General features: G+C 35.7%; 2 protein-coding genes across 10 annotated transcripts in view; one reads left to right on the top strand and one right to left on the bottom strand.

Moving 5' to 3' along the window:
* Positions 1 to 4,875, bottom strand: part of ODR4 (odr-4 GPCR localization factor homolog) — a 46,897-nt gene extending 42,022 nt beyond the window's left edge. For 3 of the 5 annotated variants that reach the window (XM_034666790.1, XM_034666791.1, XM_011231842.3), the window contains exons 1-2: positions 4,608 to 4,875; positions 1,811 to 1,931 (exon numbers count right to left, since the gene is read on the bottom strand). In XM_034666790.1, the coding sequence (XP_034522681.1) occupies positions 1,811 to 1,909 (99 nt within the window). In that variant the 5' untranslated portion in view covers positions 1,910 to 1,931; positions 4,608 to 4,875. Of the gene's footprint in view, positions 1 to 1,810; positions 1,932 to 4,607 lie in introns of those variants that run through there. The other 2 variants (XM_034666792.1, XM_011231844.3) reach the window with 2 other exon arrangements.
* TPR (translocated promoter region, nuclear basket protein) overlaps positions 4,868 to 27,039 on the top strand; it is a 72,888-nt gene continuing 50,716 nt past the window's right edge. For 3 of the 5 annotated variants that reach the window (XM_034666786.1, XM_034666788.1, XM_034666789.1), the window contains exons 1-21: positions 4,875 to 5,008; positions 5,351 to 5,659; positions 7,072 to 7,176; positions 9,677 to 9,750; positions 11,266 to 11,362; positions 12,749 to 12,852; positions 13,207 to 13,371; positions 14,029 to 14,121; positions 14,526 to 14,606; positions 14,686 to 14,773; positions 15,547 to 15,687; positions 16,091 to 16,182; positions 16,443 to 16,640; positions 18,988 to 19,095; positions 20,044 to 20,270; positions 20,926 to 21,089; positions 21,721 to 21,854; positions 21,942 to 22,090; positions 23,287 to 23,449; positions 24,711 to 24,845; positions 25,995 to 26,135. In XM_034666786.1, the coding sequence (XP_034522677.1) occupies positions 4,939 to 5,008; positions 5,351 to 5,659; positions 7,072 to 7,176; positions 9,677 to 9,750; positions 11,266 to 11,362; positions 12,749 to 12,852; positions 13,207 to 13,371; positions 14,029 to 14,121; positions 14,526 to 14,606; positions 14,686 to 14,773; positions 15,547 to 15,687; positions 16,091 to 16,182; positions 16,443 to 16,640; positions 18,988 to 19,095; positions 20,044 to 20,270; positions 20,926 to 21,089; positions 21,721 to 21,854; positions 21,942 to 22,090; positions 23,287 to 23,449; positions 24,711 to 24,845; positions 25,995 to 26,135 (2,838 nt within the window). In that variant the 5' untranslated portion in view covers positions 4,875 to 4,938. Of the gene's footprint in view, positions 5,009 to 5,350; positions 5,660 to 7,071; positions 7,177 to 9,676; positions 9,751 to 11,265; positions 11,363 to 12,748; positions 12,853 to 13,206; positions 13,372 to 14,028; positions 14,122 to 14,525; positions 14,607 to 14,685; positions 14,774 to 15,546; positions 15,688 to 16,090; positions 16,183 to 16,442; positions 16,641 to 18,987; positions 19,096 to 20,043; positions 20,271 to 20,925; positions 21,090 to 21,720; positions 21,855 to 21,941; positions 22,091 to 23,286; positions 23,450 to 24,710; positions 24,846 to 25,994; positions 26,136 to 27,039 lie in introns of all 5 variants that reach the window. The other 2 variants (XM_034666787.1, XM_002924841.4) reach the window with 2 other exon arrangements.

A 27,039-nucleotide genomic window follows, 5' to 3' on the forward strand; every position in this document is an offset into this window, starting at 1 on the left:
GCAAAAAAAAAAAAAAAAATTTTTAAAAAAAAAAAAAAAAAAAAGAAAGCATGACTTCAAAAAGAAAAAGAAACTGACCCAGAGAGTAGGAAACAGGCAAGCTTGAGGGGAAGAAGAAAAAAGTGATAAGCCCTGGAATAAAGAAGAAGAAACATACTGGAAGGGATGAAAATGCAGCATACAGAAAGACTGGAAGGAAAATTCTAAATTGTGAGAGACATATTTGTAAGACGGTGGTTTTGCCAAGCTCTAGAAACAGCCTATGTGAGTAAGGCAAGTTTGGAAGAGGGTATTTCTCCCTACCTTTTATCTTTACTAACAATGCCTTTCTCTGTGACTGTTATTCCCTTAAACTTTCTTAAATAAAGGGGAGTAGAAACCTTAAATAAAAAGTTCCTAAAAGAGTCTCATATTGGAAGCAAGTAACCTCAATCAAACAGTAGTTCAGGGCACCTAGGTGGCTCAGTCAGTTGAGTGGCTGCCTTTGGATCAGGTCATGATCTCAGAGGTCCTGGAATCAAGCCCCACGTTGGGCTACCTCCTCAGCGGGGAGTCTGCTTCTCCCTCTCCCTCTGCCCGTCCTCCTGCTTGTGCTGTCTCTCTCTCAAATAAATAAAATCTTAAAAAAAAAAAAAAGTAGTGTAGATTATTACCAAGAGGGGTAGTTTGGCTATCTAAGGAGAGGCCTCATAGGGTAGTGCTACCTGGGTGAATAATACAGGGTCTACTCTCTGTCTTACAAGTTAAAAAACCAGATTTATGAAAACGCTGAGAATGAACTGGTCTCTTAGGGCCAGGCTGACATTAACTAAGCTCATTCAGAATGATGTTGAAAACCAGAATACCATAAAGGGGTGTGAACACATGACTCTTCTTGACAGTACATTCTTTATAAGTAGATAACATGGGGCTTCAAATTATAGGAGGAAGTAGATTTAAAATCTGGATAGAATCGGAACAAGATAAGTTAATTACACAATTTGAAGGTTCTAAGGCATCATGATAAAATATCCAGAAAGAAAATTGTCACAACAGAACTCTTTTTGCTACTAGGTATCAAAATCAAGTCCTTGGGCCACAGTGCACTCTCCCCTAAATAGTGTTTAGATGGAGTAGCCAGTTTGTCCATGACTCTCCTTTTTTTGTTGCTTTCTACTGCTGACCATCCTCCCTACTGATTAACATATTTTTCCTTCAATTATACTAAATCAGCAGGTGCTTACGCTTTTTAAAGTAACTGCCCAAATCTCTGTTTCATTTTGTGTTGTTTTTTAAGGCTTAACTCCAAAAGGAGAATAAAATTTGTTTTATTTGCAAATTTTTCCTATTCCCTTTCCCTCATGCCACTGAATCAACATTAAAAAATTTCAGTAAGACGAGTGAGTACCATAGCAAGTAACAAAAGACATGACTACTGCTGTAAGACTGAGATAAAACAATGGGAATAAAGTTGTCAAAAGTTACTTTTGCAAAGAATTAGACAACCAGGAATTAATAAAGATTAGAAGAGAGTACAAAACACTTGGAAAGACAATAAAATATGTATAATATAATTAGTGAAATTCTAGTTGTGGAATTTCTACATTATGAGTTACTTTTACATTGTCAAAAGGGAATGCATTCTGACTTAAGCAAACCTGGGCTAGGATTGTCCTGCTTCTCCACATTATTCCTCAAAGACCATTTTAAGTTCTTCTTCTACATTCCATTCCTCCATTCCCTAACCTTGACCTTACTGTTAAATAGCACATCTTAACTTTAAATAAACAGGTAATTTGTTTTATCAATAAATGCACCAAAAGATACATACCTGTCCAATTAAAAGACCAGAGACAAAAGCTTTTCCTTGAAGATTTATGTTTGAAAGATACTGGCCAACAGTCTCTTCTACAATGTAGGTTCTTCCCATTATTGGGAACTAATCCAATCTCCTAAATTACAAGAAAAAAATACACACCATTTTTAGGCAAAAATACAATTTGCAATGTTTTTGTCATGGGGGTTATATAGAGACAGAAGTGGTACCATCCTGATACTATTCCATGCCTTGCAGAGATTGCTGGGTAAGTAGGGTATTCTTTCCTGCAAAGTTCAAATGTAGCTTCAGAATTCTCAACACAGTGCTGCTGGAAAAGACTACCAATCAACTAGAGTTGACATAAAAGATAAAACCCACTTCCATATCTAAGATAAGGGAGAAAACACTAACCTACTAGTCAACACACCTGATTTTTTATTTAATTTACTACTCCTTAGTTGTATCATCTTTGATAGTCTACTGCTGAGCCTTATTGTGCTCATTTCTAAAACAGGAAAGAGGACAATTTCTGAGCTGCTCTTAGAAGGTAGAGAGAACCAAATTCATTTACTCAATAAGCATACTGTGAAGAATTACTATGTGTTAGAAATTATGCCAAGTGGGATGGCACAAAGATGAATAATATTTGACCTATGCCCTTGAGTAACTCACAATATAATTAGAATTATGGAATTCAATAAGTAGCAATGCAATAATGATGAACATTTACATAGTTTCAACTTTGTATAAGGCATTATTCCAAGTACTTTATATATGGTAACATCCGTAATATTCACAAAAACTCCAGGAGGTACTATTATTATTACCCTTGTTTTATAGATGAAGAAACCAAAAGGAAGAAATGTAACTTGCCCAAGGAACAAAGCTGGTAAATGGCAAAGGTGGGATTTAAATTCAGGCAGTCTAGCACCAGAATCCATGACCTGAAAAGCTACGCTCATACTGAGGAATAATACCTCGTCTCTCAATTAAACCTCTACAAAGGGTAGCTCCTATTCTGCTCTTTCTTTCTCTTTCTCTCTCTCCAGTTTGTAAACGACAGTTGCAGCATTTTGAATAGAAGTAATAGTCATTTGGGTTGTGTAAAAAGTTTCAATCTTATTTAGTACAACAAAGTCAAGGCAACTGCAGGTGAGCTGGGGTGGTATATCTACCACCAGTAAATTGCCAATAACAACAATTTTGCATTACTCTAAAATAAAGCCCAGAGAATTGGTTCCAGTTTGAAATTGCCTATTGGATGTTATTTTTTTCAAAGAGCCTGTTCAGTTTTCTCAAAATGCATTAAATTTCTTCCCAGCTATTTCCCAACAACTGTGAAAGTAAATTGGGTTTGTACAAGAGTTATTTTTAGACTAAGTCTGGAACTGCCTATCTAAATCATTAATGCCACTATAAATCTAAAGGCTTTCCACTTTTAATAGTGCCTTAATGTATTAAACTTTCTTCTTTTTCATCATGCTATTCTACTCCTTTTCCTTCTACCTTGATACTTTTTTTTTTAAGATTTTATTTATTTATTTGACAGAGAGAGACAGCCAGCGAGAAAGGGAACACAAGCAGGGGGAGTGGGAGAGGAAGAAGCAGGCTCCCAGTAGGGAGCCCGAGGCGGGGCTGATCCCAGGACTCTGGGATCACGCCCTAAGCTGAAGGCAGACACTTAATGACTGTCCCACCCAGGTGCCCCTGCCTTAATAATTCTTAATCATTGCAAGAAAAATCAGTGACAGTGACTCCAAAGTTACGTGTAACTTCCCAATCTTATTTTTTCCAAGGTGTCACCCAGTAATCATATTACTTTAATGCTTCTTCAAAACTTTAAAATATAGCCAACCGTACTTTACAAAGGACACTAATAAAAATATAGATCTTCCCTAAAACAGTTCAATTTATCCTGAAGCATTGTGTGACAACATAAGCTATGCGAGTTGTCCAAGTACTGTGACTTGGGACAATTCAATCTCTTTGGACTCTGGTTTCCTAGTGTACAAAATAAAGAATCTGAATCAGTCAAGTCTGAAAAACTTATCTGGTTTTACGGTTGTGATTCCGAGTACAGAATACTGCATTTTCCAAATATTAGATCACTAATAGTGAACCAAGGGCATAGTACAGCACTATGCATACCAGCAGCCTTAATTAAAGTGCTGGTGTAAAATATTTTGGGGGAAAAACCAACTTATCCTTAACAATATTCACAAAAGGGTGCTACTGTAGGAACTGCGGGGGGAATGAATTGGGAATGATTTATTTTCAATGAAGAAGTTAAGTTCTTTCGGAAGAAAAATTAAACATGAAATAATCTACAGATTAGCATAGAGGTCACAGAATTACAATCTGGAAACAAGTAGCTCTATTATGGAGGCAAGGTGATAAGCGGTTTTTAAGAATGTGTTTTAAAACTTTTGTTGACAGTTTTTCCATCTTGAAAATATAAACATATGGTAGCACTTTATACAATATTACCTTAAAACATAAAAACAAAGGCTACACTCAAAGTCCTCCTGCTTTCTTTAAATCCTCTCCCTGAAAAATGAAACGGGCTCCTTCAATTCCTGTTCGCTTGTTGGTACCCACCCCGCCACATACACACAAAAGGTTATCTAAGTACGCCGCCTTAAATAAAGTAAGTTTTATCACAACTGGACTTGAGTGTGGTACCGGAGTGCCTGCCCATATGCTTCCTACGCTCGGTCCCTTTCCTTCTTCCTTCAGAAGAAGGCTCTCTGAGCCCGAGCGCACACACTCCACCCTCACACACACGCATTACACCCGAAGGCTGACTCACCTGCACTCAGAATGTGCTCGCGTGACAGACAAATCTGTCGAACTGTCAGTCCTCCTGAGAAGGGGGTTTAAGGTGCAAGTACAAGTGTCCAGGGTCCAAATTCCACAGCCAATGAATTCATCAGAAAGCGACAGACTTCCCACACCTCACTTCCCACTTCAAACCCAGGGTCTCTGGAGTCAGGTGGCGCGGTCTGATGACGCACGTTGCCCCCCTTCCTTCACCGCAGCACCTCAGCCAAAGAGACTACGGTCGCCACCCCGCCCCCTTCCGGGCGCCATTGAGAGCGTGGCGGTAGCTCGGCGCCTGCCGTCCAGCCCTGCCCGGACCGATGCCCTCTAGTGGCTCAGTGTCTAGAAGCCGCCAAAGAGGACGACCCATGGCATCCCGGAGCTTTGACGGTAAGGTCGCCTTGCTTTTCAGGGAGGGACATGAGTGGACGAATACTCTGTGGCGCCACCTCGCGGACAGCGGAGGAGAGCCGGGGGCGGGGAGAAAAAAGGAAGCGGAATGGGCGGTGCGCAATCCCGCTCACGGAAGGGATTGAGAAAAACACTACGTTTCCCACAGTCCCGCGCGGCTTGAGGCGGGTGGACTGGGGAGCCGGAAATCAAACGGGGTCAGAGGCCGCGGCTGAACTCGGATTCCCAGGGTGCCCAGCTTCTGGCGGCTGCGCGCGCACTTGGGGCGCAGGAGCTGTGGCACGTCTGGTGCCGGCGCTAAGGCAGGACTCGATTTCCCAGGGTCCCGCCGCGGGAGTCTCCGGCGGGCGGGCGCACGCGAGCCTCGGAGCGAGGTGGCCGAGGCGGCCGCCCAGGCTTCTGGGTCCTCTTGGTCTTCGCCTTTCTTCTCGGTGTGGGCTCCGCCGGCTGCTGGCCCTGCGGCCTCCGGCCCGATTGACATGGCGGCGGTGTTGCAGCAAGTCCTGGAGCGCACGGAGCTGAACAAGCTGCCTAAGTCCGTCCAGAACAAACTTGAAAAGTTCCTTGCTGACCAGCAATCCGAGATCGATGGCCTGAAGGGGCGGCATGAGAAATTTAAGGTGGAGAGTGGTAAGTGGCGACGCTCTTCCCGCCCTTGATTCTGGGCCGGACTCCGTAGCTATGGCTGGTCTTCTCCCCTTGCAAGCTCGCTTTCTGCCTGCGACTACACTGGTGGCATCGCTTTCCCGGCTTCTTAGACCCCCTAGGCCTTCTCTTACCTGCTCTCACAGTTTGAAGCGAAGGAGCCCTTTTGTTTTAAACCGAATTTACACTTAGTTCCGTTTTCTTTGTAATTAGTGTGGTCTCATGTAGGACACTTAATGTTCGGCGCACAGAAATTGTAGAGATCTGGGTCTGTTTACTCCGGAGTAGCGAGAGTCTGCGACCTCTAGCTCTAAGCTTAGAGTACCCTATCTTTATGTTGCGTTGCTAGTAATTTCCGCTCACTTTCCTGGTCACCTGCATTCAGAGGTCTTTGTCTGATTGACTACTTCGTGCACTGAGTTCTGTTTCTACACCTTCGCGCTTTTCAGGTTTACGAACTAGATGCTCATATAAATGAGTAGGTGCCTAAGACAGCGCTGGAAACACAGCGAACGTAAATAAGTTTGATATATCGGATTTCTCTGTAAAAATTGGAGTTTAAAGATCCGTTTATAGGTACTTACAGTAAACCCTCAGATAAGAAAGTTACCGACAGCTGTGTCTTGAATATCCTTGAGGAAAGATTAAGACCATAGTAATTACCGTTAGTGAAATAAAAACTGTTATTTGTCCGCGTTTACCTGGGGGTGTGGGGAGTATGGTGCTGTTTCGGTAAATTGATTGAAAATTCTGAATACATTATCACTGCAAAAAAATGTAATTATCAAGCAGAATTGGTGTCAAAAAGCAATTCTGAATCCCAACACGGAAGCTATACCACGTTCTGTTCATTAATTTGCACATAAATATCGGTTAGTCTTCTGTGTGCTTGATACTGTGCTGAACAGTACACCCTCAGTCCTTCCCTTGTAAAATTAACTCATTTTTACATAAGGTTAACTTTTATATGTTTAGGTATTTGAATCTTTTAACACAACCTTTTAAAACAAAGCAGTTTTTAATCTAATTTTTTCCTCCGCTTAATAAGGTTTTTTTGTACTGGTGTCTGCTTTATGCTAAAATGTCTACTAATGTGTGGGGAAAATACTAAGGTAAGTAAGACATGTTGCCTACCTTGAAGAATTTCAGTCTTGTGGAATAGACAGAGAAGTTGGAAAACCCCCGTATGTCTTATTTTCTTTTGTCATGTACGTATAAGTCAGTTGGAAATGTTAAAGTTCTTTCAGTGCTCTAATTATCTTTACTCAAATTCTCTTATTTGGAGTGCAATTCAAATACCATGCCTTAATATTAAAATCAACATTGTTAATAAAGTGGCAGTATTGACAGTGTGTGTACGCGTGTGTTTGATTTTATGTTTTTCTCTGCTTCTGAAGAACAACAGTATTTTGAGATAGAGAAGAGGCTGTCCCACAGTCAGGAGAGACTTGTGAATGAAACCCGAGAGTGCCAAAGTTTGAGGCTTGACCTAGAGAAGCTCAGTAAGTATTTTTACATCCTTATTTTATTCTTGGAGATCGTTAGGCACTCTTTGTATGCTTTAGAAACATTGACTTACTGTTTATGAAAATACATACTGTCATTGTTTTCATTTATGGTGGTATTTGGTGTTTTCTTGATGGTAAAGACTTCATTAAAAATATAAGGCTTAATTAATGGTCAGGAGACCTGGGTTCTAATTCTGCTATTAATAAAGCTCTTTTGCCGTATGCAAATCATAACATATAAAATGGTTAGAACCACCTGTCCATCTGCTTACGTAACTATCTAACTGTACGGATCAAATGAGAGATGTTTGAAAGCATTTTAAAAAGTCGTAAAGCATTATGAAACTGAAAATGTAATTAAGGAGAAAATTATTTTTAATTTGTTGAAGAATAAAGCCAACCAGTTTATTATATTTTAACTGTTGTATTTTTTATAAATATTTATGAATCTCAGGATATTTCCTCTTTAAGACCTGTTTCTTAGGAAAGATGGGTAATTTCCTTTTTTTTAAGATTGATTTATTTTTAGAGAGAGAGTACAAGGGTGGGGGAGAGAATCTTAAGCAGACTGCGCTGAGTGTGCCCCCCCCCATGTGGGACTCGATCTCACGACCCTGAGATTATGACCCGAGCTGAAACCAAGAGTCAGATGCTTAACAGACTGTTCTACTCAGGTGCCTTGCATAATTTCCTTTTTAATAAGTTTACTTCTATCATTAAGTTCTAGAAGGTATACAAGATCTTAGTTAAAGGTCCTGGCATTTCTTGGGAAAAATGATGTGCATTGTGTGCTTTGCTTATGACGGGAGAAAGCAAATGTCGGAAAAGGTCTTTAATAGAGTGGGGGCATAATATTTGTTATTAGACATAGCTGGATTTTTAATTTGATTGGAAACACAGGAAGCTAATAAGAGAGTGGTTAACACTTCAGCCTTTTTTCTTAACCAGGTCTGTGCCCATCAACTATTTAGGTCATAATTTTTTTTTCCAGCTAATTTTGAAGCACTTAATTTTAAAAATATATGGCATTTATGTACAATGGTTTATATACACATGTAATGAGGGCATAAATAATTTATTAAGTGGCTAGGTCTCGTTCATCATCTGTATATAGTGCTGCCTTGGCGTAATAACTAGGTCTGTAGTGCTGAGGTGCTATAGAATTTCAGGAAAATTACTGTGATCATAGCCGCTTTTACACGGTCTGGAAGGCAGAGGAGGAGAAGATGAGGAAAAACACACGTCTAAAATGCCTTTCTGGGATATACAGTTATGTCTGTGTTTTTTCACTTTATCATTCCAGATCTGTAAGTTTGGAAACCAGTAAATAATATTAATGCAAAATAGAAAATTCAGACTAATTTAGCAGGGTTTTTTCCTATAATAAGCGAATTGTTTAAAAAGAACTTAAGATTGGAAGTAGCAATAATGTATTTATTTAATTGCTAGCACATAGCGTTTTAGTGGAAGAAAGTTTCAGAAAGTATATTCTTCCTAGTTATCTGCATGCCTTTAGGGAACAAACTGTCCAAGGGGAGATAGACCATTATAAATGGAGATTGATAATTCAGTTTCAAGTATAATTTTTTTCCCCTCCATGTTGAAGGCTCTTTTTAGAGTGATAAGCTGAAACAGAATTATCCATTGTTGTTATTTTCTCTTTATACATTTTATATAGTTTAAATGTTATTTATTCTCTTGATCTTGTTTTTATTACTCAATTTTCTGATTTGTAAATATATTTCATTGTTATGATTGACTTAGAAGAATCATTGAAAAATGATTCAAGTGATAATTGTATGTGCTTTTTCCTATAAATGTTGGTTAGAATGATTACAAATAAGATTTTGGAGACAGGATAGCATATTTAAAAATTTGGTCTTGGGCACCTAGGTGGCTCAGTCGGTTAAGTGTCTGCCTGCATCTCAGGTCATGATCCCAGGGTCCTGGGATTGAGCCTTGCCTGCATCAGCCTCCCTGCTCAGCAAGGAGCCTGCTTTTCCCTCTCCCTCTGCTTCTCCCCCTGCTTCTGTGCGCGTGCTCTCTCTCTCAGATAAATAAAATCTTTAACAAAAAAAATAAGAAAAAAGTTTGGTTTAGAAGTAAATTTGGAATATTCATGAATTTGGAATATTATGTTCTGTAACTCAGTCTTTCTGAGACTCAGTTTCTTCATTTTATTTATTTATTTATTTTTTATTTTTTTAAAGATTTATTTATTGGACAGAGAGAGACCCAGCAAGAGAGGGAACACCAGCAGGGGGAGTGGGAAAGGGAGAAGCAGGCTTCCCGCTGAGCAGGGAACCTGATGTGGGGCTGGATCCCAGGACCCTGGGATCATGACCTGAGCCGAAGGCAGTCGCTTAATGACTGAGCCACCCAGATACCCCAGTTTCTTTATTTTAAAACGTGTATATGGGTGGCAGTTGAATGAAAACTGCCATTGCAGTTTTTAAGTTTATGTGTGTATGTTCATAAAATTCCTTTTATCCAGACAATCAACTGAAGGCGCTAACTGAGAAAAATAAAGAACTTGAAGTTGCTCAGGATCGCAGTGTTGCCATTCAGGTAAAAGTTACTCCTGTGAATAAAGCTAACTATAAACATGATACTTGAGTAAGTATTCTATTTTGTGTTACTTAATGGGAACATGAAACATGTCCTATTAGGAGAAACTACTAAGAGAAATGCATATATATAATTTCCTTAATTTGGACCTTTATATGTTTTATTGATTGGGTATTTCTTTTACTCATCAGAATATATTGGTACTTACTATAAAAAGAAACTTGCTCTTAATGCTATAGCTCTTAAGGTTGTGATTTTTTTTTAATTCACATTGTAAGTAAAGTGCCATAGAACTATAAGTAGGAGAGATATTCATAGATTCACTTATTTGTCCCCCACTCACCCACTTACCTATCATCCTTCCTTTCTTTTAGAAATTCTCTATTTAATACTTACTGTTGACTTACTGTTGCTCAGGCATTATTTCAACTATTATGATACAGTTGGGGATATGGATGAATCCATATCAGAAATCGTTTCCTTAGAGTAGTGATAAGAGTAACAGATTGAATATGGTCACAAGGATTGTTTACCCATTGTTTTAATAAAGCGGTCATACTCAGTGATTCTCTAACTGGATAGAACTTCAGGCTTTTCCCATTGCTTTTTTAAAACTCATGTTTGGAAAAACAAAACAAAAAAAACTTGTGTTTGATTTGAGATTAAAAGGTACGTGGTGTATAAAAGGTACTTGTAATGGGAAAGTGGTAGACTTAATCCAATAGATATTTAAAATTCTCTGCATAAAAAAACTAAAACACAAATAAGCCACTAATAAGTATCTTTTTCAATTAAAAGATGACTATTTGGATCCTTACTATATGACTACTTTCATATTTTAAGAAAAATCATTCAAGGGGGAAATGGGCAAAGGAATTAAAAAAAAGAGGAAGCTGCACAAATGGTCAGTGGCAATATGAAATGTTGCTCTACTTGTGATCATAAAAATGTAGATAAAACAATAAAAGTAATTCTTTTTCATCTCCTCATGTAAACATTGATTTCTTTCTCTTTTTTAAGAATGGCGTGGTGGCTTGAGATTGACACGAATCAAAGCGTATTGATTGCCATTGTCTTGCTGCAAAGTAGTTTGAGAAAAAATATTAAAGGTTTTAAATAATTTCATTTCTAGGGCTCTTTCTTGAAAAATAATTTGAACCAACCTGTAAATGCAGTGATATCCATCAAAATTGTACTTTATGGCAGCAAAAAATTAGAAGTAAATTAATGCCTTTTCTACAAAGGCATGTTTAAGTTACAGGGACACTTCCAAGTGCTAAATAGTGATGTGGGAAATTTTTCATAAGCCTATGAAAAATAATTTTTAAAAATGTAAAATATAAATAGTGTTGAGATTACAGGTAATGTTTAAATTTTTTGATGTATTAAGTTATATGCGAAAGAAAACCAACCATTCTTAAACTACAGCTAGTGTTAAATAAAGTGACATATCTGTATTGGGACTTGAACACAGTTTTTAATTTAAACACATTCTGTTTCTCCTTTATGTGATAGAGCCAGTTTACAAGGACGAAAGAAGAATTAGAAGCTGAGAAAAGAGACTTAGTTAGAACCAATGAGAGACTATCTCAAGAACTTGAATATTTAACAGGTATGAAGAAATACTTTAGCTTCTAACTCCAGTCTGTCCTCTCTCTTCTAATAGTGCTCGGAATTAATCCCCAACCCATTTCTGTTGCGGGTGTTTATTTATCATAGCTTAGAATATAGTCAATGTAGGGGCGCCTGGGTGGCACAGCGGTTAAGCGTCTGCCTTCGGCTCAGGGCGTGATCCCGGCGTTATGGGATCGAGCCCCACATCGGGCTCCTCTGCTGTGAGCCTGCTTCTTCCTCTCCCACTCCCTCTGCTTGTGTTCCCTCTCTCACTGGCTGTCTCTATCTCTGTCAAATAAATAAATAAAATCTTTAAAAAAAAAAAAAAAAAGAATATAGTCAATGTAATATCCTACTGTTTCTCGCAGTCATTTATCTTTAGATCATTATCAAGATTTTAAAGAAGTGTCTAGACAAATATACACAAATGAAAAACATCTAAGAAGTTGTAATTTGGACCAAGGTTTACATGCTAGGATACTTACTACAGTGTGATTTATAATATCAAATTGGAAGCAGTTTAAGTGTTCAGTTGTAGAGGCTGAACTCTTTCTTCTAGTACAGACACGCTTGCTGGTATAACCTGTCCATAAACATTCAATATGTAGAAGAACCTGAAAGGAAATCTTATATTTAAAAATATGGACTGAAGGAGTTAGGTGGGAATATAAGCTAAGTAATACATATAAGTAAGGTAGATACGTAGCATAGTATATAGTATATGATGCAGTTGATATATTAAGGTAAATATGACTCTTAAGCAGTGTAATCATATTCCCTTTGGTTCCTTTTATAAAATTATTGAAGATTTTTATTTTTATTAATAGAATTTTCAACTATTTATGTTGCTATACGATGATACTCAATTAGGTAACTACACTTTTCCAGTCTCAGTTAAGTTACTGCAGAGTATTTTTTGGTGATATTGATCAGCTACTGGGTAGATAAAATTAAAAGAATTTTTTTTTAATAAAAACTTAAGTGTAAGGAATATAGAGAAATTAAGCATGTATTATTCTGGCTGTTTTGAATAGATTTGTATATGTATTACTGCTTTTTGACTTAACAAATGACTATTTACGAAATTTTAAAAGATCTTTAGGTATATATCAGGGAAATTAATGTTATTTTGTATATTTAGCTTATGATACTGCATTTAAAAATTTAAAAACCAGTATAATTTACATGTTGGGTTGGGTGCACAAATTTGGCTTATCATTTGTTAAAATTAAATTTGTAACTGAGTATGACCAAAACAAATTAAGGAGTTGAGAACTACTTAGCTTGTATTAAATGCTTGTATTTCTAGAGATGCATCTTCGATGTTTCATTCCTCTGAGCATTAATTAGTCATTATTTTCAAATTCTCTTTTGACCTTTCTAGAGGATTTTAAACGTCAAAATGAAAAACTTAAAGAAAGCAATGCCACAAAGGGTGATCTGCAGTTAAAACTGGATGAACTTCAAGCTTCTGATGTTTCTGTTAAAGCAAGTAACAAATAATTCCTAATGCACAAAATACAATGTTTGCTTAAAACTCACCTGAATTAAATTTTACGTATAAGCAGGTGGTCTATAAAGTGATTAAAAGCTGTGTGTTTGTTTTTGTTTAATGTCAGGGAAAGAATTAAACATTAAGACAATTTTAATAGAAAAATTTGTTTATATGATACTTAAGTTTCTTATAGTTCTTATCTGATCATCTGTTTTCTGTTAAGAATGCATGCAAATACTTACTTCTGTTGTTAAGATTCTGCTTGTGTTCTTTAGCCACAGGCAAAATCTTTTAACTAGGCATATATTGTCTTCAACTGTAAATGTTATTTTCTTGGATATTTTTAGTATCGAGAAAAACGCTTGGAGCAAGAAAAGGAGTTGTTACATAATCAGAATACATGGCTGAACACAGAGTTAAAAACTAAAACCGATGAACTTCTGGCTCTTGGCAGAGAAAAAGGAAATGAGATTCTAGAGCTTAAATGTAATCTTGAAAACAAAAAAGAGGAGGTAAGTTAGTAAATTTTGGTTGAAACTTACATCTGTGTGCCAGCTTATTACACATGTATTCCATGGTGAGGGGTGCCTGGGTGGCTCAGTCAGTTAAGCGTCTGAGTTCTGCTCAGGCCATGATCTTGGGGTATTGGAATCCAGCCTCAAGTCAGGCTCTGCGCTGTTCAGAGGGGAGTCAGCTTGTCCCTCTATCTCTCCCTCTCCCCCTCCCCCAGCTAGTGCTGTCTGCTCTCTCTCTCAAATAAGTAAATAAAAATCTTTAAAAAAATGAATGTCTTCCATGGTACACTGAAGTAAATGTATTATAATATTAGAAACATGGAAGACATAATTCATAAACATTTGGCCTAGGAAATGAACCAATTGCATTTAAATAAATACTTTAAGATATTCTTTGATGAATTTTGATACTGTCTACTCTCTTTTGATTTATCTTTAAGATACATTTAGAAATGGTGGTAAATTTTTTGAGCTAAATCCAAATGTGTTGTTCCATGAGCTATTATTTATCATTTTCTTAAATATACACGTTTTATGTGAAACCTTTTTTTGGGTGTAGGACATTATTTTGCTTTCACTTGGCAGCTAAACTTTATATCAAATTCATTTTAGTTAATATAACATCCTCTCTCCACCCAACTCTTCTATTTCTAGGTTTCTAGAATGGAAGAACAGATGAATGGCTTGAAAACATCAAATGAGAATCTTCAAAAGCATGTAGAAGAGCTATTGACCAAACTGAAAGAGGTAGAGATGACCACTTTAAAATTTCTCCTTCACAAAAATATTAAAGCACTTACAAGGCTATTATTTTTTTAAATGATTTCGTGTTTTGAACTGTTTCTGGCACTATAAAATGGTCAGGACAGCTTCACGTGCTGTAGCTAAGCTGAAATAGCTAGATTCAGAAATGGCTATCGTGCTATAGCCAAAGGACTGTCTGAAAATGTGTATGGTTAATTTTAATACCATTGAACTATTACACTTTAAGATAAAAATATCAGCAATATTTTGTCTTTAAGGTAATTCATCTTTATCCTGAAAAGTGATGTTAATTTTTATCTCTTTACAAATTGGATTTTTTATCTTAACATTCAATAAGCATTCTAAATTCCATTCAAATGAATGTTGTAATTGAGTCTTTTTTGTAGGCCAAGGAACAGCAGGCCAGTATGGAAGAGAAATTCCACAATGAATTAAATGCTCATATAAAGCTCTCTAATCTATACAAGGTAAATGCCCAACCACACATTTTAGTGTCCTAATGTTGCATTTTTGGATGTCCAATAACTTTTTAAGATTAAATTTTAGAGTGCTGCCGATGACTCAGAAGCAAAGAGCAATGAACTGACCCGAGCAGTGGATGAACTACACAAACTTTTGAAAGAAGCTGGAGAAGGTAAGTTTTTTTAATTGTGGGAAGATTATTTTGTTTTTAATTGAGGGGTATTTTTTTCTTTACCTCTGTGTAGATTGTTGGATTTAGAAGTTAGATTAATCTTATTAGAGACAAAATTTGATATAGAGGAAAGTTCTTAGAGTAAGAAACTTTGAATTATATTTTCAACAGATAGGATATTGGAAATTTGGATAGCTACTGTTTTTCTCATCTTATAACCTTAAATATGGTCTGGTTTCTAACAGGAAATTTTTCTTCCATTTATGAAACATTTACTTTGATAAATACATATGGGTTTATAGTTCGGGTATTCTCTTAATCCATGAAGAAGCCGCATTTTTGCGTTAAAAACTGTATATTTTAAAGTCTTTGATTTTCATGTATTCTTGCTTTTTAAATGTAAATTTTTGGCTTGGGGTTTTTTGTTTTTGTTTTTTGCTAGTATAATATAAGTTGTTTATATGATCTTTTCTAGTCATTTTCTGTGTTCTAGACTAAAGAGCAGAATAAAACCAAAGAGATACTTAGAGCTACTTTTTTACTTTGAGTTCCCTTATTTTCCCCATAGATGAGAGATATCAAATGCAGAAATAGATTTAGCAGGCCAGGACATTTCAGGAATTCTAGTTATGAGCAAGAGCTTTCAGAGGATAACTGGCAACCATAACCTGTCTAGAATTTAATGTTTACTGAAGGGAAAAATAATGACTGTGCTGTTACATTTTGTAAACTCCAAGATTTTAAGTGTATGTTTGGATATTCTGTCTTTTTAGCCAATAAAGCAATACAGGATCATCTTTTAGAAGTGGAGGAATCTAAAGATCAAATGGAAAAAGAAATGCTTGAGAAAATAGGGGAATTGGAGAAGGAATTACAGAACGCAAATGACCTGCTTTCTGCCACAAAACGTAAAGGTATGAGTTAACAGATGCTTATAAATGACTTGAATAAAATACTAGGACTTCCTACATAGTTGTCACTACTTTCCACTAGTACTATTTCTCTATCTTGTTGTGAAAGCGCCATCAAGTTTTTTTAGTTATAAAATTAATACCTGTCCGTATCTTTACTATATTGTCAAATACAAGTACCACTTCATCGCACGTAATTGTGTGTCAACTTCCAAAACATTTTTAAGTATACTTCATGATTTTTAGAATTAGATTACATGACAGTTTGATGTCATATTTTAAAATCTGCTTAGGAATTTATATGTAATGTTTAGTAGGTGTCACATTTACTTGTCTTAGAAAAAATATTGCTGGCTTTAGTGTGAAATAGTACAGAAATACATTAGATTTCTTTGTGTGGGCACAGGAGCTATATTATCTGAAGAAGAGCTTGCAGCTATGTCTCCTACTGCAGCAGCTGTAGCTAAGATAGTGAAGCCCGGCATGAAATTAACCGAGGTAAGACTGGTATTAAGTCTTATTATTTTCCTTCAGCAAAAGGAAATTTGCTGAAATTTAATGCTCATAAAAATTATTCTTAAACTCATCTGATGCTTAATGGATCATTCTAAGAAAAGCTTTCTTGGTTCCTGGTTCTTGCAACATATAGGAAACATTTCCATTTTAGTAAGTGCTAATGCGTGTTTATTACGAAGCTAGATCAATTATATGCTTCTGTATTACGCTTAGGTTTGAAACAACCCCTTTTCTCCTTTCAGCTGTATAATGCTTATGTGGAAACTCAGGATCAGTTGCTTTTGGAGAAACTAGAGAATAAAAGAATTAATAAGTATCTAGATGAAATAGTGAAAGAAGTTGAAGCCAAAGCACCAATTTTGAAACGCCAGCGTGAGGAGTATGAACGTGCACAGAAAGCTGTGGCAAGTTTATCTGTTAAGCTTGAACAAGCTATGAAGGTTGGTTCCATTCTTAAATTTTAACTGGGGGAAAGTATATATGACAAGTGATTTAGGAAGTAATTCTCTCTTAGAATTAAGATATTTAATGGGGCACTTGGGTGGCTCAGTTGGTTAAGCGTCCAACTCTTGATTTTGTCTCAGGTCATGATCTCAGAGTCATGAGATGGAGCCCCGCACCAGGCTCCAGCTGGTGCGGAGCCTGCTTAAAATTCTCTCTCCCCCTCTCCCTCTTCTTACTTCTACCCCCCCGCTTATGCACGTGCGCAGGCATTCTCTCTTAATAAAATGAAACATTTGAGTCAGAAAAGGCTAATTTTGCTTTTCAGTGATAGGGTGATTCTACATTATTAAACACCTGTAATCATGAAATATTCTTATTCAGCTTAAATTATGGGAGCCTTTTCTATTAAGGCATTAGAGATGTTTTCTGTAGGATTCTGTAGTGGTTGATGATTAGCCAAATCTCCTTGGGCTACTCTTCAAATTAAAATAAGTCTCTCTTTGTAATAGATCTCTTGTAAATTTGTCCTAGTCATTCTTTGTCTGACAGTTCTGATATTCTGTCTGGAAATGGTGATGTTGTTTGACCATAGGGAAGAACTCCTTTTTTATAACATTTCACAATTTGCCAAATTTTTGTATGCATTATTTTGTTACTCTTTTTGCAAATTTGAAGTACCAGGGAAATTCATAAATACCTTGCCTTTTAAGATTCCTTTTTACTAGATAGTAATTAAAAAAGAGCATATTCACATAATTTTGCTTTTAGGGTACAACTATTAATACTACTAAGAAGAACTCAAGATTTATTAAACAAGTTTTATTGAGAAAATTCAGTAACCTTTTGTATCTGCTGTTTTAAACTAATAAATTTTCCCCCTGTGAAAAAATAGTATAAATAAGTTTTATCCTTAATTCAAATTTAAAATTTTGTTGCTGTTGCTTTTATGATTTAGATGTCAGTTTAAATCCAGGGATGTTGTATCGAATGGTCTTTTTCTCCTGTGTCATTTGACATCTAGCAGTCTTGCCTTGGCAAGAGTATTGGCTTTTAATATCTGCCCCTCCCCCCCAACCCTGTGGTTTTGGTAAGAGGTCCCTTGGGTGTAATTAGATCTTCTTGAGTTTCTCACTACTGAGAGTGAGTGTTTTTCCTGGAGCTTATTGTCTGAAGAGGCTAGAGGTACAAGGGCTTTCAGGCTCAAATAATAAGCAGATGTTCATTATGGAAAAAAGTTATTTGTTCCTTTTTCACTAATGTATGGGTATAATAATAAAAGTCCTTTACATACTTTTTTCAAAACCAGCAAAGAATTTAAAGATAATTTCTGTATCTTCTTTATAGCAGAATCTTCTGTCCATGACATAGATCATGTGTCCTCCAGCCTAGATTCTTTGATGTTCATTTGTTAGATACTTAGAGTTTTATAACCAAGTTATTTCTTTCTTAGCATCTTAGTACCATTTTGAACACAGCAGATTTGTATAATTGCTATCTCCTATAAACATTTGCCTCCTTCATTTTGTCCCATACTTGTTTCTACTGAAATTGGTGTATGCATACCTTTAGGGCAATGTACTCAGGTACTTAAAACACCAACATAAATATGAGCCATCTTTCACTTGGATAGTATCTAAAACATTATAATGTAAAAACAGCTCATTAGGAAGCAAAATTTATATAAATTTGAGATACAACATACGATTTCAAACATATTTTGTGCTTTTTTCAGGCTCCTTAAATCTGTGTCCCTAAATCCTTAGTAATACTGGGATGCAGAACTTACTAACAAAGCACTGCTTATAATGTATCTTTTTAACAGCCCTGTAACATTGGCTGCTGCTGCTTTAGAATTAATTCCTGATGACTTTTTTATAAAATCAAGTTTTACACATCACCCAACATTTTTTGCTTTGATGTTTACTTTGATGTTTATTTCCATGTAAGTAGTGTAGTAATGATTGGCATTGCAACATAGTCCCTTGTTTTCATCTCAATAACACATCTTTTGAGAGTATTTCTGTGACATCATTTTGTATACACTATTAATCTGGTGTGGCTGTAAGATTGTAATTTACAGTCCATTTGAGGAAGGTGGCGATTCTCCATTGTTTTCATATAGTGATAAACATGATGAGCAATACTTGAGATATTAAGAAATATATGTGTACATATTTGTAGAGAATTGCTCTTTAATAACTACTATATCATAAATAGAGCTTTTAGATTATCAGTTGACTATGGTATTTGAGCATTGTATATTTTTGTTATTCATATAACTGCTTCATTTGTATAGACTTTAGAAGGGCATGCAGAATTTTCACTTTAATTTACATTTTAAAGGAGATTCAGCGATTGCAGGAGGACACTGATAAAGCTAACAAACATTCATCTGTGCTTGAAAGAGACAATCAAAGGATGGAAATACAAATAAAAGATCTTTCACAACAGGTTAGAATTTTTTGTTTCTTTTCCTATTTTGTTCTAAACAGACAGCCCAACAGTGTTTAAGTCTGTTTGCAGGTATATAAGATAGGACTACTGCATATGAAATTCTCATCAGTTAGGAATATGACTCTCGCAGAATTGTAGCGTAGTCATTGTTTTTTGTTTTTTTCCTAGCCCCCCCCCTTTTTTTTTAAGTGTTTGATAAATTTTCAAATTGTAGGTACTGGTTGTAACAAATGAAATAATTCAAGGATAAATAAAAGTCTCTGTCCCCTTCCCCAGTGCCAGAGTATAACCACTGTTAACAAACTGGTGTATATCCTCTCATGTCTTTTTTCATATGTATATAAACACATACGAGCATTCACGAATATATGTAAGCATCCTTTGTTTTTACTGAAGTAAAACCATGCATATAAATTCCTATGCCACTTTTTTTTTCTTCAACTGAACGAGTCAGGAAATGTAGAACTATTTTGTTCATATATTTTATCCCCATTTTTGTGTATGGATTTACCCATATGTAACATATACATAAAAACTTCATATGAGTGGACTAAAAATCTTTTTTTCATGTTTTCTGCCCATACACTACATACATAAGCATGCAAGTGCAAGCATATGCACATTTACAGGTTTATATTTCTTTGTGTTTTATTTGGTCAATGTTTTACAAAAATGGAGCCATACTTGTAGAATCATGAATTGGTAGTTTTTAAAAAAAATACTAGCCTTTGTTACACACTTTTATAGGAATGAAAAATAATTTTTCCCATTAAAATTTTTTTAGATGTTAATATCTAAAACAATAATCTTACTATTTTTAAAATAATTTAATACTAACTGATGGGGTGTTCATAAAGTAATATTTTCATTTGAAAATATTAATATTAAGGATTTCCAGAATCAAAGTCAATACTATTTGGTAACATATTAAAACTTTGTTTTTAGATTAGAGTGCTTTTGATGGAACTTGAAGAAGCAAGGGGTAATCATGTAATTCGTGATGAAGAAGTAAGCTCTGCTGATATAAGTAGTTCATCTGAAGTAATATCACAGCATCTAGTATCTTATAGAAATATTGAAGAACTTCAACAGCAAAATCAGCGTCTCTTAGTGGCCCTTAGGGAACTTGGGGAAACGAGAGAAAGAGAAGAACAAGAAACAACTTCATCTAAGTAAGCAATTGACTACCTTGGTTTGTTTACCAAATATTTATTGAAATTTTCATGTGTCCCTAATCATGCTGTATACTGGAATTACAGTGACTTAGGAGAAAAAAAAAATTGAGCGACAGTACAAAAAAATTTTTTACTCTCCGGGACCTCAATATGTGGATGAGATTGATAGTAAAAATAAAATAGATAAGTAGATAATTTTAGTTCAGTGTGATTTGTGCTCTAATGGATAGAAGCCTGTCATTGGGAGAGTAGAGGTAGAGGACCTAGCCTGGGTTTAAGGGAACAGACCAGGCCTCGTGGAGAAGATAATGTAGGAATTATTCAAGCAGAGTAACAAATTCTTTCCAAAGAAGTGTTTGGTGCTAGAGAAGGAGCAATGGCTATAAAAGTAAGACTGGGGTTTTGACTGAATGGAATTGGTTTGATTTTTGCAAATAGACTTTTCAGATGACTTTGGTGAGTACCTGAGTCCTGTATGCTGAAGGTTTTAAAAGTGGTTCTTAAAATACCAGCAGAAGAAAGAAAGGATAAGGGAGGCAAAAGTATTATGCTTAATATGATAGATGGTAAAATGTTTATTAGTTTACAGTTTGAAATTATAACTGCCTCTCAGTCTCAATCATGTGAAATAGACTGATATCTTTTTCTACAGAATTGCTGAGCTTCAGCTAAAACTTGAGAATGCCCTCACTGAATTAGAACAACTCCGTGAGTCACGACAACATCAAATGCAGCTTGTTGATTCCATAGTTCGTCAGCGTGACATGTACCGTATTTTGTTGTCACAAACAACAGGAGTTGCCATTCCTTTACAAGGTAGGTTTTTATATATTATCCTAAAAAATTTTAAATAGTTTTGGGAAATATTTTTTAAGTGTGTATTATAAAGTAGATTTTGCAACATCATAAGCAGTGTCCACTATACTGAATGGTAACTTCAAATTTAACTGCCGTATATGATTGATCATAACATCACCAATTCTAAAACATGTAGTTATTTTAAGTATGACTAAGAAAGAAGAAATGCTGACCACTGTTGAAAAATGTGAATTACCGTATATATGTATTTTTAAGTATAACTGACATACAGTGTGCTGTAAGTTTCAGGTGTACCTCATAGCAATTTGACATTTCCATACAACATGAAAGGACTCCCATGATAAATCTGGTTACCCTCTGTCACCATACAGAGTTATCACAATATCACTGATCGTACTCCATGCCGTACATTGCATGTCCATGACCTTTTAGTTTTGTTTTGAACATTTCATCTACAAATACTGTCTCTAACCAAAAACCAAAAATAATTTTAATAGGTTATTTAGTAGATTCTTCCTTTCATAATCTCTACAGTCTTACCATTTCATTTAAATAAGTCTAACTTACTTATTTTGGTAGTGATATTTGTGGTAAGAAATGTTACATCGTTCTTTTTACATTTCTGAAGCTTCAAGCTTAGATGATATTTCTCTTGCATCAACTCCAAAACGTTCAAGTACGTCCCAGACTGCTTCCACTCCTGCTCCAGTACCTGTAATTGAGTCAGCAGAGGCCATAGAAGCCAAGGCTGCCCTTAAACAGGTAAGACCACATCATTACACCTTTATCTTGGGTTAGGGTCTTTGAGAACACAGGTTGTCACCTTTTAATAATTTCTGCAAAATTCAGTTGCAGGAAATTTTTGAGAATTACAAAAAAGAAAAGGCAGATAATGAAAAAATACAAAATGAGCAACTTGAGAAACTTCAGGATCAAATTACAGATTTACGATCACAAAACACCAAAATTTCTACACAGCTGGACTTTGCTTCTAAACGGTAAATTTTGTGTTGTTCAAAAACTAATAGTCTAAATAGTTAGTCTAAACTTCAGCATTCACATGAATCAAATTGAAGGATTAATTTGCAAGAGTGTTACTTATTTATTGACCATACTCTAGGATGAGAAGCTATGGGGGTTCATTTTTTTAATATTGGTTTATGATTCTCTTGGACATTTTTAAGGAGTCCAGATATTAGTAAGTTGAAGTTGATGTGAGGAATGTTCCTAGTTTTCCTTCCTGAGATTGAAGGATGTACAGTTCCTGTAGGACTTAATTATTTATAAATGCATCAGATAATGAGACGTATGTGAACAAATTTCATTCAGCCTTCCCTGGAAGAGAAGCAAGTGCTAGATAGTTAATTTTGGGAAAATTCACTTTCTTGGTCATTTATATAGGAATAACAGTTAAATCTCATTTTATAGACATTAGTAGATCCATTGAATACTTTCTAGTTTAGCGAGTTAGAACAAAATTTATTTCTATGTATACTACATGATAAAAAACTATGTTTTTATAAAGATATGGCAGGCAGTTTTCCTCCATACAGTCCAACAATTTGATACCCCAAGTAAAAGCACTTTTTTTTCTTATGCTAATAGCTGTAGCCAATCATTTTGTAAGCTTTCAAGCATATAAGAAGGTAGGAGGAATTATAGAGGCTAAAAGGATCTGCAGAACTCCCTAACTATGCATAAATATATGAAATTGCATACCATATCATGGTGGATGTTTGATACGTCAGCATTATATTGGTATTATCTTGAGTGTATTTAAAGTTCTTATAAATGAATTAGCTAAAAAAGTTAATTCAGCAAGAGAGAATTTAAAGCTTATTTAGAATTTAAATTTATTAAATTTGTAGTTGAAGGTTTTACATTATTATACAAACTACTTTTTCAAATTTTTTTTATTTTTATTTTTTTTAGGATTTTATTTATTTATTAGAGAAAGTGAGAGACAGAGCACTAGCAGAGGGGGAAGGACAGAGGGAGAGGGAGAGCTGAGCAGGGAGCCCAGGACCCTGGGATCATGACCTGAGCTGAAGGCAAACACTTAACCGAGTGAGCCACCCAGGCACTCCTCATGTTGTTATTCATGTGAAATTAAGCTGTTGTGAAGTTCTTTAAGGAACTAAGCTAGGATATAGCATTTCAGTTGCTTATAGAATTATTTTTCTCTCGTGTTAAGTTACGAAATGCTACAAGATAACGTTGAAGGATATCGTCGAGAAATCACATCCCTACATGAGAGAAATCAGAAACTCACTGCAACAACTCAAAAGCAGGAACAGATCATCAATACAATGACGCAGGATTTGAGAGGAGCAAATGAAAAGCTAGCTGTTGCGGAAGTGAGACCAATTTCCCTCATCTGACTTGCATTATAAATTGCATTTGACATTTGTTTTTTAGTTATTACTTTGATTTTACTGGTTGATATAATACAGATGTTTGTGAGGTTTGTGGATTTCAAGTCCCTATTATGTAGTTTCCAAATATCCAGTTGTGCATCCAGTGATTGTTTCTGTCAGAAGTAAACTGGGGAAAGTGTGGTTTTTTTTGGATTATGATTTCCTTACAAGTCTTCCATTTCATATTAAATTTTTAAGTCACTGTTTATCCAGTTACAACAAAGACAAATGAGTATTTCATTCATTCTTGCTCATTTCTGATAAGAGACAATATAAAATTTTATTAGCATTTAATTATATTTCTGAATTTCAACATGAATACAGACACCTGTTAGGAATTGACAGTACTTTCAGTTAATACTGGATTCTTGATGATGAATTTTTTTATAATGTTTTACTTTTTTATAAAGCTGTCTCACAACTTTCTGATCATTACTTGTGAACAAGGTGCAGTTGTCCCCCATTTTACCTGTTGAGAAACACTCAGAAGTTAAGTGATTTCCTGTTTTAGGATAGTCGTAAAAGATGGGTTGGTTGGGACTCAAAACTGGGGATTCTATTGGCTACATTCTTTGATTGTTATGTACTCCCACTCATTTGTGGGGAATGGAGGCATCACTTCTTCAAACTGGTGGAGTAAGTTTTATGATTGCTTGTTTATGAGTTATTATGTAAATGTAATTATATAAATTATGTAAATACTTTGAGAATATTGATTTTCAGAGCAGTGTCCCAAATCTGAGACTCGGATTGTACTATGAGGGAAAAAAAGTTGAAATAAATCAGCACTCTCAAATAGATACTTAGAAACCAAGCTTGGATTCTAAAACTTGCAAAATTTAGTAGTATGTAGGTATGCCTATAGCAAAATTTTGCAGTTTGTTTTACTCTGACATTTTAGAATTTTTTGTTTGTTTGTTTTAAAATCTGATTTGTTAAGAGCAGAGAAATCATAAATATTTGTGGTAATTACAAGATTTTTTTCCTTTGATTTATTGGTATTCCCAATAACTTTCACTTCATAGTTCAACACATGAAACTTAAGAGTTATAAATCCTTGTATAATGAAGAGATATCTTTATCTGTAATTACCATTAAGAAATACATAGTAATGAAGAGTCATTTTAATTTTATAATGCTTTTACTGCATTTGACACATTATTTTCCAGCATTTTTTTCTTTTACTTGTGTTTGCCTCAAGGTAAGAGCAGAAAACTTGAAAAAGGAAAAGGAAATGCTTAAATTGTCAGAAGTCCGTCTTTCTCAGCAAAGGGAGTCTTTATTAGCTGAACAAAGAGGGCAAAACTTGCTGCTCACTAATCTGCAAACAATTCAGGTAACCAAATAAAAATTACCTGTAGAAAAAAATTTTCAAAGTTAAATTTAAGTAGTTTTAATGTTGTATCCTCTTGGGTTCAAAATTAGAAAATTTTTCTGTCACTTTTGTCACACATTATGATGATAATTGAGTTTTAAAGTTTATTAGGACATGTCAGTATTCTTTTTATTTTTTTAAGATTTTATTTAATTGAGAGAGAGAGAGAGAGACAAAGCACAAGCAGGGAGAGGAGCAAAGGGAGGAGCAGAGGGAGAAGCAGGTTCCCCACTGGGGAAGGAGCCCAACACAGGGCTTGATCCCAGGACTCTGGGATCATGACCTGAGCTGAAGGCAAACGCTTAACTGACTGAGCCACCCAGGTGCCCCAGGACATGTCAGTATTCTAAAAAAACCTCGAAACAGAAATGATTGAAACTGTGCACTCGGCAGTTTTCATCCTTAGATCTGTATTAAGAGAGTCCTGTGCAGGGGCACCTGGGTAGTGCAGTCGTTAAGCGTCTGCCTTTGGCTCAGGGCGTGATCCCAGCGTTGCGGGCTAGAGTCCCACATCAGGCTCCTCCTGGGAGCCTACTTCTTCCTCTCCCTCTCCCCTGCTCTGTTCCCTCTCTCGCTGGCTGTCTCTATCTCTGTCAAATAAATAAATAAAATCTTAAAAAAAAAAAGAGTCCTGTGCAATTTAATTGTTTATAAGATTAAATCTTTGGTTTTTATTTTTTCTTTTAAAAACTTCAGGAAATCTGAATGACTTATGTTTCTTTTTTTCTTTATTAAATAGATATATACTTTTAAAGATTTTATTTATTTGAGAGAGGGACAGAGTAAGAGAACACAAGAGCAGGGTGAGGGGCAAAGGGAGAAGCAGACTCCCCACTGAGCAGGGAGCCCAGTGCGGGGCTCAATCCCAGGACCCCAGGAAGAATGACCTGAGCCAAAAGCAGATGCTTAACTGACTGAGCCACCCAGGACCCCTAAATAGATATTGTAATATGAAAAATATCAAAAAGACTCTTGGTAAATATTCTAGATTTTAACTTCTTCATGTAGAAGTGAGTTGTAATCCTGTAATCCTCTGTAGCCTTTAATTTTCTTTGTATTGCTCTTTTAACTTTTTTCTTAAGCATAACCAAAAATCTTTTTTTGCCTTAGGGAATATTAGAGCGATCTGAAACAGAAACCAAACAAAGGCTTAGTAGCCAGATAGAAAAACTGGAACATGAGATATCTCATCTAAAGAAGAAGCTGGAAAATGAGGTGGAACAAAGGCATACGCTCACTAGAAATCTAGATGTGAGTCTATTTAGTATTATGAATTTCTGTAAATTGTTTATTTCCAGAAATGAGGCCAGTATGTAGGTACACTGCCATCTCCTGTTGAAGCATGGTTTTGAAGAGACTTCTTTCAAGCTGTTTTCTTAGTTTTTCTTGCCTTTTTGTGTGCCTAGTAATTTTTCGCTGGGTGCCATACATTGTGAGTTTTATCCTGTTAGGTGCTAGATATTTTTATATTCCTGTAAATCCTGGGTTTTGTTCTGGGATGCAGTAATTAAAAATAGTTTGATTCTCTTGAGTGTTGCTTTTTATGATTTATTAGGCATGCCCAAGGCAGCGCTCAGTCTATAACTAATTATTCCCCACTATTAAGGTGAGACCTTCCTGAATACTAGTCCCAGTGTCCAGTGAGTTATGAATGTTTTCAGTCTGGCTGCTGGTAACAGGCATTATTCCTGACTCTCTGTAAGCACCAGACACTCTTCACTCCAGTCTCTTTGGATGATTCTTAACCCTGTCTAGGTTAATTTCACATGTATGCACTGATGACTATTTTGCTGACTCTTCAAGAGGCATCCTTTGCAAATGTCCAGGGTACTGTATCAGTGCAGCTCTCTGTGCCAGTCTGTCTTAGGAATTTGAGATAATTTATTCTTCCTGTATTCAGTTACATGTTCTCAATTCAAGGAGTCTGCTGGCCTCTGCTTTACTTTCCTTTCCCTGTGTCAAAGCCCAGATCTTCCTAAGTCAGGAAGCTAGGGAAATTATAGGGTTTGCTGCTTTTGTTTCCTGTCTCAGGTATCACAAAAATTTTTTTCAGTTATTTCAGTTCTGGTTTCTGTTACTTTATCTGGGCCAGAGTTTAAAGTATAATAAAAAGATAATGTGAACTTCTAGCTACTTAAGAACCTAAAGATAGTGT

This window comes from Ailuropoda melanoleuca, chromosome 8, assembly GCF_002007445.2.
Source record: "Ailuropoda melanoleuca isolate Jingjing chromosome 8, ASM200744v2, whole genome shotgun sequence".
NCBI lineage: Eukaryota > Metazoa > Chordata > Mammalia > Carnivora > Ursidae > Ailuropoda > Ailuropoda melanoleuca.